This window comes from Caretta caretta, chromosome 5 (genome assembly GCF_965140235.1).
Source record: "Caretta caretta isolate rCarCar2 chromosome 5, rCarCar1.hap1, whole genome shotgun sequence".
Taxonomy (NCBI): Eukaryota; Metazoa; Chordata; order Testudines; family Cheloniidae; genus Caretta; species Caretta caretta.
The window spans coordinates 91,667,700-91,679,593 of NC_134210.1; the positions used below are offsets into that span (position 1 = coordinate 91,667,700).

An 11,894-nucleotide genomic window follows, 5' to 3' on the forward strand; every position below is an offset into this window, starting at 1 on the left:
CCATCATATATATATTTTTTCAGGAAGCTGGAACTCAAATTTAAGACAACATTTTGAAGGGCTCAACCCAGGCATGAGTAAACAAAACACGTCACCCATCTGAAAACTATTAGGTTTAGCTATACCAGGACACACGAAGAGGAAGAAAAGGCCAGACGTACAAAGGTATATAGACATCTAAAATTCAAGACAGGCACTTTTGAAAAATCCAATGAGGCACCTAAGGTTATGTCTACACTTCAATAAAAAACCTGCGGCACTAAGTCACAGAGCCTAGGTCAGCTGACTCAGGCTTGCCGGGTTTGAGCAGCAGGGCTAAAAATTGCGGTTTCCGTGTTCAGGCTGCAACCTGAGCTCTGAGACGACTCTCCCCCCGGCCTATGCACCGCAATTTTATAGCCTTGCAGGCTGAGCTGCAGGAGCAGCTGTGGCCATGCTGTGGGGCTTTTATCACAGTGAAGATGTACCCTGGGTGAGTTAGCTTCCCAATTGGCAAAAAGAAAAGGAGTACTTGTAGCACCTTAGAGATTAACAAATTGGGACTTACATGACTAACCTGCTGAAGTGCTTTCATAAAGCCTGCTAGGCCCTACACCGGCATCTTTAGGAACCTAAAGACATCTGTACATCTGACCCTAAGTTTTTAATTCTCTCTCTCTCTCTCTCTCTCATATATTTTATGAAACTTTCTATAAATAAGACTAGGTTATTTTCAAATGAAGTGCTTGAAACCACACAGACATTGCACTTAAAAGGAAGGCATAATAAAGTAGGCCAATGCCTAGATGGGTGTACTGGTACTAAATCCATAATTACACAGTGTTGTGGAGCTCCACAATTGCTACTGGATAAGGGGAGAGTTTTACACCCTTCAAGATAATCTATGGTGGGTGGGGAAAGTTAACCAAGAATCAGCTATGCAGCTATATATTAGTGATCGAACAACACGGTTTATAATTGTCCCGGGAAAACCCAACAACAAGGGAAGGTTATGAAATGCACCACGCACACAGGGAGGAAGCTCAGAGTCAAAGTACAGGACGGGATTTGCCCACGAGGCTGAGCTGTCAAACCGCCGCTGCTTCCTGGCAGGGTGCGCCAGCCTTTGGGTTTCCTCTCCGCCCCCGCCGGACCTCACGGGCTCCAGCAAGGACAGGGGACACGCCAGCCCCGCTCGCACCGGGCGGCCCTGTCCCAGACACTCGCGCTGCGAACTGCCGACCCCGCGAGGCCGCCAGACCAGGCCGGCAGCGAGGGGGGCCCGCGGCCCCGGGGGAGCCGGTCCCCGCAGCGCTCAGGAACTCAGGGGCCCGGCCCGGCCCCTCCTCCTGTGTCTGCCCCGGCACGGGGTTCCCCGGAGACTCCCAGGAGCCGCGGGGCAGCGAGACAGGCCGGGCGGCAGGTGGTGGGGGGAGGGGGGGAGTAGGAACATTGGACTCGGGGGGCGGGGGACGCAGCTCCCCAGTCACCGCGGGGCGGGCGGGGGGGGGGGAGGTGTCAGGCTCGCGCGCCCGGAAGCCCAACGGTCGTGGGAAGGGCTCGGGGGAGGCCTCCGCCGCCGCGGCCCCGGGAAGGACACTCACCCTCGGCCCTTCCGGTTATTGCTCCCTCTTCATTGTGCCGACTCGAGGCGGAAGCGCCTGAAGCCCTGCACAAACCCGTCCGGCCAGCCCTTCCGGAAACCCTCCCCCATTCCGTCATCGCGCACCTTCCCCTGCCCGGCGCGTAGCGATGACGTCACACGCCGGCCGCCATGACACCGGAGGCAAACTAGAACGCATTGCCCTGGGCCCATGGACAGCAGAAGAGGACGGGGTTGAGGGGCGGAATGGCCTCCTCGGTGGTCCGCGCCACGGTCCGGGCCGTGAGCAAGAGGAAGATACAGGCCACCCGGGCCGCCCTTACTCTGGTGAGTAACGCGGGGGGTTGCGCTGCGCCCGCGACGGCTGTTAGCCCCGGGGCCAGGTCTGTGGGGCCGCGGCGGGGCGGTGAGCGGAGCCCGTTCCGGCGGGCGGGGGGTCGCTTCTCCGGGCGATGGCTGTGCAGCCCCCTCCCGTGGTGAAGGCGGTTCCGTGGCCTGGCCTGAGCAGCACTCCCGCGGGGGCGGTGTGGGGGCAAATGACCGGAGCCCCCTCCCGGCCGCGCCGTTCGCCGGCGGGCTCGGCCAGGCGCTCTCGCTTGGGTCGCAGGTGAGAGCTGGGGCGCGCGCGGTGGGATGAATCCTGGGGCGCCGACTGTCGAGGTTTCATTGCGAGGTTGGCGATATTTGATGTTTTTCGGAAAGCCCCTGCTCCTGGAATCACGAGATTACACGAGACTCTTGGCTTTCACTTACCTTTAAAGGAGCCTTCACCTCTCGGGGTTAGGCAGGAAAGCTTGAACGGGGCAAGTGAACGCACGGTAAGGGCTCAGGAACTAGAAGACACACAACAAGATCCCTGTATAGAAATACACTCACAAGCACAAATGTATGTTTCCAACCTCCAATTTCAAACCAGTCTTGTGATTTTTACGAGACTGACTCACTATTTTGAATGTTAGGAGTTGGCAAAATTGTTACCTCCCGTTACAATTCAAGAATCTCTCGCTGATGCCACCTACTCAGCCGTACAGGGATGTCGCCTGTGCTCTGGCTGAGATATTACAGTATGTTAACAAGGGGGCATGGGAAGAAGCTGTGGTGCTGATAAGTCAACTGTACCAATGTTCACACAGATCCGCCCTGTGTTTCTCTCTACCCATCTGCACAAGTACAATCAAGATTCTTTTAATCCGTGATTGCCCTATCGAAATGTACCTCTCAAGTGGCCCCTGGCTTACATGGCACTTTACATTTAGGGTACTTTCCTTGTGCTGTGTGCTAATAAGGCCCCCATTGGACTGCTTGTAATGTGTTTGCATAAGTACCTATAAATAGGTAAGATTTATACTTATGACCACCCATTGCATTTTTTCTTTTGATGTCATGTCAGAAAAGATCTCTACGGCATGTCGTCATCTAAAAATGCAGAAAAAAGGCTCAGAGAAGGGCACTGAAATGAGCAGGCACACTTGTGAATGAGGGGACTTCTGATACAAGGACTAGTTTCTTTAGAAAAGACAAGAGTAAGAAGACCAATGATAGAAATGAAAGAGACAGGGGCCTACTTAGATGTTCTTATGTATCCTTCCCCCCACAGTATATAGGGTGGCACTTGATGGATTAAAAAAGAAGAAAACTTAGGACCTAATTCTCCACTCCATTGACCATTCTGTCTCTCTCGTTCATGGCGTCTGCAGAGCAACATTCTAGTAATATAATTGTTGGTCCGTCAGCCATTTCCCAGTCTCCTCAGAAGGTGAAAGATGACCTTCATGCAGTCCCTGCTGTGAAGTGATAAACCGTGACTAACAGCCACTAAACTTTGACTGTCAACCTCCCAGTCAAAAGAGCAACAAAATAAGCACAGAAAGTGCTCATTCTAAAACAAGGGTTGTATGCAGATAATCGAGTGTAGAAATTGGCCTTCAAAATTGACAAAAGGAGTATGATTATTAAATTACATGCTTAACTTGTAGAACTCACATGCCACAGGCTATTATTGAGCTACTTGATCAGTGAGACTTATAACTGGACACTTGTAAATTAAAGGGGGAAACTATATTAACATCTGCAGTGTTGCATCTCCAAAAATAAGGAAATACAAAATTAGTAGGGCTGGCAAGCAATTAAAAATGTTAATTGTGATTAATCTCACGATTTAAAAAATTAATCTCGATTAATTGCGTGATTGATCGTACTGTTAATAGTAGAATACCATTTATTGACATATTTTTGGATGTTTTCTACATTTTCAAATATATTGATTTCAGTTACAACACAGAACACAAAGTGTACAGTGCTCGCTTTATATTTATTTTTGATTACAAATATGTGTGCTATAAAAAACAAAAGAAATACTTTTCAAATCACCTCAGTCAAGTACTGTAATACAATCTCTTTATCGTTAAACTTGAACTTACAAATAACTGCATTCAAAAATAAAACAATGTAAAACTTTGGAACCTACAAGTCTATTCAATCGTACTTCTTGTTCAGTCAGTCAGACAAACAAGTTTGGTTGCATTTGCAGGAGATAATGCTGCTCGCTTCTTGTTGACAATGTCACTTGAAAGTGAGAACAGGAGTTCACGTGGCACTGTTGTAGCCGGTGTCACAATGTGCCAGATGCGTTAAAAGATTCATATGTCCTTTCATGCTTCAACCACCATTCCAAAAGCAATGCATCCATGCTAATGAGGAGTTCTGCTCAATAACCGTCCAAAGCAGTGCAGACTGACACATGTTCACTTTTATCATCTGAGTCGGATGCCACCAGCAGACAGTTGATTTTCTCTTTTGGTGGTTCGCGTTGTGTAGTTTCCAAATTGGAGTGTTGTTCTTTTAAGACTTCTGCAAGCATGCTCCACACCTCATCTCTCTCATATTTTGGAAGGCACTTCAGGTTCTTAAACCTTGGGTCGAGTGATGTAGCTATCTTTAGAAATCTCACATTGGTACCTTCTTTGCATTTTGTCAAATCTGCAGTGAAAGCAAGTTCTTAAAATGAACACGTCCTGAGTCGTCATCTGAGACTGCTATAACATGAAATATATAGCAGAATGCGGGTAAAAAGCCTCTCCCCCAAGAAGTTCAATCACAAATTTAATTAACGCATTATTCGTTTAACGAGCGTCATCAGCATGGAAGCATGTCCTCTGGAATGGTGGCCGAAGCATGAAGGGGCATACGAGCATTTAGTATATTTGGCACGTAAATACCTTGCAATGACGGCTACAGTAGTGCCATATGAATGCCTGTTCTCACTTTCAGGTGACATTTGAAATAAGAAGCAGGCAGCATTATCTCCCGTAAATGTAAACAAACTTCTTTGTCTTAGTGATTGGCTGAACGAGAAGTAGGACTTGTAGGCTCTAAAGTTTGACGTAGTTTTGTTTTTGAGTGCAGTTACGGAACAAAAAAAATCTACATTTGTAAGTTGCACTTTCACAATAAAGAGATTGCATTATGGTATTGTATGAGATGTATTGACAAATACTATTTCTTTTGTTTCTCATTTTACAGTGCAGATATTTGTAATAATAAATAATAATATAAAGTGAGCACTGTACGCTTTTGTATTCTGTGTTGTAATTGAAATCAATATATTTGAACATGTAGTAAAACATCCAAAAATATTTAATAAATTTCAATTCGTATTTTATTGTGTCTGAGGTGGTTGCTGGATCTTGAGGTAATGTGGTGATCCGTAGGTTTCTCGTGTAATGTCGTTTGTAGGGTTCCATTGTTGAAACTAATGATGGTGTACAGGAAGTTGATGCTGGTGTGGGGAATGATATGGGAGTGTTGATGCTGATGTGGGAGTGTTCTTGAGAGAGTTGGATGGGGATGGATGGTGATGGTTGAAGTTGCGGTGGAAACCTGAAGGAGTTTAGGTCTTCTGTCCAGACGATGAAAATATTATCAATCTATCTCGGGTACATCGCTGGTTTCATGATCAATGATCTTGCACTCATAACCATACGTATGTCTTTTGTAGGTTTGTTTTTTTAAATTAAAATAAACTTCTAGTGGTTATCTGTGACCGTTACTGGCAAGAATATAATATGAATCCAAAGGACTGTTGGGGCATAAACTGATTTCCAGCTCGGGTCAAGAAATTTCCCTTCAGCATATAAATTAACCTTGGAAAAATTAGTCAGAAGACTTATCTGAATAGCTGCCAACACTCCAAGTGCATACAGGATTTGGGGGACAGGCTTGGAAGGAATTGATTAAAAATTCACAGATTAGAGATGTAATAGCTTTACCCCTCAAAACTAAGACACAAAATGGTTTTAACTTCAGAACTCTTCAGTGCACGATCTGCTCGCTTGGGCTGTGTGCTGAGATCAGGACATGAGACTTAGTTGATGATTTTATCCGATTCAGAAGGAAAACTGCATCAGAGTTCAGTTATTTCGACTTCAGAAGGTTATCATCACAACTATAAAAGGAAGATTTTTTTTTTTATTTTTTTTTTTTTTTAATGAAAACTAAACTTCTGTAGAAACTGCCCCCTATTTTCACCATGGAAATTTCCTGCTCACCATTGATAAGTGAGAGAATGCATTTGTCAGTTTTGGCTTTATTATGGTAGATTTATACCATTATGAGGGCTTATATTTTCCTTTGCATTAGCTGCCAATCTTCACTGTGGAAGACATGCTATTGATGTGTTTCCTCTCTGGTATTGCAATTCCTGTGTTTCCCTGGTGATTGAACATCAGACAACTTGCAGGTGTACAAAGTAGACTTCTTTGATGGCTTTATTTGTTTCTGAAGCCAGTTCTCTGGCACCTAGACCTTGATAAGACTGATTTGTGCAGAGCCAGGGTCTGGCTAGCTTCCCATAGAAACACTGTCAGATTAAAGATCATAGTTTAAACACAAGAAAACTTATTTTGTTATCTTAAACTGAAAGCATTTCAAAATTTTCAGTCTCGTGATCTCTTTAGTTCTTCTGACATTTCACTCAGATTGGGCAGTGAAGGCACATTAACATTTTCTGGGTTTTATGCACTAGCATGATATTGCAGATATGGTTGCAAAGTTAACAAAAAAAATCTTGTGACAAACTTTTCTTGAGAAGTTTCTCAATTTTCAGTATTGTATTTTTCAAAAAGAGAATTTAAATTTTAGTCCCAAACTTCCTGTGATGTATTCATTTATTATCTACAAATGTGTTGTCTGTCTGGTGGGAGGCAGGGGGCTATTTGATCTTCTTTACATTATGGTTCAGCTTGTGGTGAAGTTAATTTATAAACTGCCCTTTTCAGTAAATCCTCATGTGCATTAACCAGGTTAATTCTATGAGACCTTGTCTACACTAAAGGGAAAAGTCGATCTAAGCTACACAGTTTGAGTTACATGAATAGCGTAACTCAAATCGACATAGCTTAGATCTACTTACAGTGGGGTCCACACAACACGACGTCGACGGGAGATGGTCTTTCGTTGACTCCCCTTACTCTTCTCAATCAGGTGGAGTACATTAGTGGACGGAAGAGCGATCGGCGGTCGATTTAGCGGGTCTTCCTTAGACCCGTTAAATCAACCGCTGATGCATCGATCACCGCAGCATAGATCCTCCGGTAAGTGTAGACAAGTCCTGCGTCTACATCTGACAGACAGCTTAAAATTATGCAATTTAGGGTGTTAATTGTGGTTTGTAACTGAAAAACACAACAAGTTGAATGGCTAGTTTATACTCTCGCTAGTGACACCAATGCTAGCGAGAGGTGGACTTCTAACGTGCGGGAGGAGAAGCTGAACTGAAAACTTGAAAGCTGTGAAGCTGAAATGAAACAGTGCTTTTATTTGCAATGGACAGTAGAAGCAGGGAAAAGTTAATAAAATCTCTTTATTTTTCAGACTCCGTCAGCTGTACATAAGATCAAACAGCTTCTTAAAGATAAACCTGAGCATGTAAGTACAAATGGAAGGCACTCTTGTACGCTATTCTAATATTTTTAGCTTACCTTATGGAGAGCACTCTTAATTAGTATTATACTAGCAGCTGTCCTGTGAAGTACTTGTGATCAGTGTAAAACAATGCAGCTTGAAACAATCACTGTGGACGATATATAGACATGAGATCTTCCTTTATTTTTTTAATAAATGCATTTATCCAACAAGCTTTATTTTCATGTACAAAAATCAAATGAGGTGGCGGGAAATGACTATAATGACAATAAGTCAACTGTCATAATCTTTGAGACAGATTAAACTCCAGCATGCTTTCCTTAAAGGTTTAACAAGATTTTAACACAATAATTATACAGATCATTTCATTTCCTCCCTTATTCTTAATTATGTAGTAAAGATTTTATGTGTAGGGTACAATGTGGCTGTTTGGAATAGACAGTGTCACTGTGCAGAGTGTTTTCTGGTCCACATGTCCCTGGCAACTTCTCCTCAACTGTTGTTTATGCAGATGTTCTTTTGGTCTGATCTACATATAGTTAGTGGTTAGAATATATTGACTGAATTATGAGTCAGTATGGCTTGCTGGGTCAATGTAGAGCAGATGTTAAAAATGGGAAGGGCTGAGTGGTAATATGGCTAATGAAAATTGCAATCCATGTAACTTTTTAGTATATTGTGAAATGGAGGTTATCTCCACTAAGCAGCATAGCAATGCTGTGAAAATGTAACTGTATTTGGCTCAGCCTCAAACTTGCCAGCATTACATAAATTGTTTCAATTGCTCCTACAATGAGGAGAAGTAAGCGCCGGCCTGCAGCTCATTGCAACAGGCATAGAGAAGATCTTGTACTACGATTTTTACTGGGCGGAATGAGAGCCAGGTGAGAGAATTTGGAATGCAGCACATTAAGCTCTAGAACTGGCTTCCTTTCTGTGGTGAGTGTGTGTTCAAGTTGTAAAGTGCTGTGGACGGACAGTACTGTATAATGATAAACTGTCTCATTTGAAGTTGTAAAACCATTTGGCTTTGAAGCAAGATTTTCTCATCCAAACTGTTTATAAGGCCAAACGCCTACAAGGGTGCCAACAGTTTTTTTATTGAATTATATTAGAACGCCATTTTTACACACTGTAGGTCTTTGTCCACAATAGGAACACTTATGTGTGTAGCTTTCCACTATTGCAGCACTGCGTGTGATAGCAAAAGTAGACGGGAAGTTGTAGTGTAGGCAGGGCTTAGGCTAACCCTGACAATATGATGGTAGAAGTGCCTCTGCTCCGTTGACCTTTTCACCACTATTACAACCACTAGTGTAGAATTATAGGTATCAATTGTACCGGTGTACTGCATAGGAATTAGGCTTCAGTTTGAGTACATATTATGCATTTTATAACTTAAAAGTTCGGACTCACTTTTCTAGACAGTCCGTACCAAAAAAAAGAAGGAAAGAAACCCAAAACATTTTGGCTCTTCAGTCTTAAAATGAATTCCTCCTAATTTTAACCCTAGATGACGGGGGGAAACATTGAGTGGTAGCTATCGAGTTGATTCGTTCACTGAGTTTCCAACTCTCTGCTGGCACACTATAAATTTAAATAAAAGTGACTAAAAGTGTCTTATATTTCAGGTAGGTGTGAAAGTTGGAGTCCGTACAAGGGGGTGTAATGGACTTTCGTACACGTTAGAATATACAAAAACAAAAGGCAACTCCGATGAAGAAGTAGTTCAAGATGGTGAGTGTTTATTTGTTCTTATCTATTTGAAGCAGTAAAAAGGAGGAGAGGGCAGGTGCAGAATAACTTGATTACTAAACTTCCAAACTATAATGGAGTAGAGACAGGCTAGAATTTACTAGCTGCATGAAGTTACTGAGAGAAATCCTTGGATACCCTAGTAGGAATTGCTGTTGCTGTCCCTTTAGATTCCATTGTAAAAGTACCCACTTGTTAAAACTTCCTGGATTAAATTTAAATACTGCTAGCACAGAGGGTACAAATTGCATCCTTTTTCCTCCCCACCATATGTCCAGGCTGTACCATGGGTTGGAGTTCTCCAAGGCCTGGGAGGCTATGTTTACATCTGGTGGTGGGGTGGCAACTTTATGTTAAGGCTTGGGTATCAGGATCCTCCTTGTGAAGGTTGCTTAGTGGAGCACATCCTCCAGCAGGCTCTGGTCACAAGCACTTCTTTGTCAGCACAGCCAACTTCTTTTGGCTAACCTTGGAGGCTCCAGGCCCCTGGGGTTGCTTCATCCCTGGGTTAGATTATACACTGGCATTGAATATACTAAAATGAAACAATGGACCAACAAAAACCACTGCTTTTATTTGAACTAATGGATTCCCGTCTTGGGTTTATCATTATTGTATTGGTTTTTATTTCTTCAACTACAAAGCCAAATTGGCTTATTAAAATGAGCAATCATAAATAGTCTATAAATCAAAACTGCAGTCTTAATGTTCAACATCCTGCAGCCTGTAAAACTTCTGTTTGCTATTGGAAAAGGCAGGATTTCCAGCTGTTAAGACTTCAGAAGCACTAATTCCTAGTCCTGATCATTTGTAGTATATTGGATGGATCTTACACCTCCCACTAGTACAGAACTAAACATTGCTAGTAATTCAGCTTCACCCATATAACTTTGGCAAAGGGAAGGATAGTCCATTTGAGAAGGAAATAAGAAAATATTTTTGAGGCAGGTTTTCTTTAAAAAGTCAGCAGCTTGAAAGCAGCACAGAGCTTTGGACTGTTAGTAATGCCAATAGAAATGGATTAATGAACATAATTCATGGACATCAAGGTCAGAAGGGTTCATTGTGATCATCTAGTCTGACCTCCTGTGTAACACTGGCCATAGAACTTCCCCAAAATAATTCCTACATCATATGTCTGTCTTTTAAAAAAAAATCCAATCTTGATTTAACAATTGTCAGTGACGGTGAATCCACCATGGCCCTTTAAGTTGTTCCAAGGGTTAATTACTCTCATTATTAAAAATTTACATCTTATTTTCAGTCTGTGGGAGTGTCAAAGCTGCACTTTTATTGCACAGTTACACAATTACGTTGGCATGACCCCTCATGAAGTGTAAATAAATATACCTTAATATCAGTACTCAACCATTTACAGATAGTAATCTCAACTTGTGTTCTGTAGCAGAGGCAAGAAAAGGATGAATATCCTGGAAGTAGTAAGAAAATGCAGCAATAATTTCACTGACAGACCTCAGTTTTTAGCTTCATTTTATATCAGTTATCTACCAGATGGTACTGTAATACAAGACCTTTGTCAGATTACATAACAGTTGTTTTGTTTTTGTCCCATTCTAGGAGTCAGAGTGTTTATTGAAAAGAAAGCACAGCTGACGCTTCTAGGAACTGAAATGGACTATGTGGAAGACAAACTATCCAGTGAATTTGTCTTCAATAACCCAAACATCAAAGGAACATGTGGCTGTGGAGAAAGCTTTAACATCTGAAATCTCAGGAGTATTACCTTGGCTTTTAACACCATGAAACACTTCTTCATAAGTGTGACTTTCTAAAGCTGTTGCATTTCTTCCAGGTTTTTAGGCTTTGTAAAATGTGTCTGCGTTTCAAGGAAAATAAAGTGAATGCATTTGGGAAATGTAACCTGTGTGTTGAATTTCAGCCCTGGTATATTTATTCAGTCATTTGGGGTGAATTGGGCTCTGGATGGTCAGAACAGCAAGGTGCACTAGCACTTCTGTGTTTTCATATGTGAAGGGAAATAAATCTCAATATTTCTCCTTTTCTTGTCATTTCCCTCTCCTTCACCCCTGCCAGCCACCCAAAAAGTGTTCTCTGAGAACACACGGCCTGTGCATTCTGCTTTAATTAGAAGAAAACTATAAGACTGTATATGTATGAATAGGCTTCAGAATTAACTTACCTTCTTTTGTGTGTGTTTTCTTTTTAAATGAGTGTATGTATCTGACAGAGGTTTCCAATGTCTTCACCCCTTGATACTTTGAGCATGGCTTTACTGGTGATCTGTTCTCCAAGGAAAATTAATAAGCTCTAAAAGGGAGGAAATCTTGCCTCCTTGTGCTCAAATTTTCATGTTATGTCACCAACCGTGGCTGTATCTTGGAATGAGCTAATTCAAGTCTCCAAAGTTGTGCTCACCCTTGCATTTTGAGTTATCTGATTCCCTATATAAATGTTTTCCTTTCCTTGTAGCAAGCACAATCTCCTTGCTGCAGCCAGGAAGACAAGCGGTGTGGTATTCAAAAATAATGTTGCATCTTCAACTGTTTGAATGTTAAGGCAGAATGTGCTCAGGCCTCCTTTTCCCACACCCCATATTTCTGTCTTTGCCCCCAGTTGACCAAGACAGCAAAATTCCTAAACTGCTTCCAACCCA

At 42.6% G+C, this 11,894-nt stretch overlaps 2 protein-coding genes across 3 annotated transcripts in view; one reads left to right on the plus strand and one right to left on the minus strand.

The window, feature by feature from the left end:
* The window catches only part of TUT7 (terminal uridylyl transferase 7), a 45,290-nt gene extending 43,586 nt beyond the window's left edge, over window positions 1-1,704 (minus strand). The window contains exon 1 of one of the 2 annotated variants that reach the window (XM_048849792.2): window positions 1,584-1,704. The gene's annotated coding sequence lies outside the window, so the exon portion shown is untranslated. Of the gene's footprint in view, window positions 1-1,009; window positions 1,406-1,583 lie in introns of those variants that run through there. The other variant, XM_048849793.2, reaches the window with a different exon arrangement.
* A 12-nt stretch (window positions 1,705-1,716) lies between these two features.
* Window positions 1,717-11,140, plus strand: LOC125636548 (iron-sulfur cluster assembly 1 homolog, mitochondrial). Its single transcript, XM_075128676.1, is given in 5 exon segments — window positions 1,717-1,788; window positions 1,790-1,909; window positions 7,454-7,507; window positions 9,136-9,241; window positions 10,838-11,140. Coding segments are annotated over 5 exon segments (486 nt in total). The 5' UTR covers window positions 1,717-1,731; the 3' UTR covers window positions 10,987-11,140.
* The last annotated feature ends 754 nt before the right edge of the window (window positions 11,141-11,894 follow it).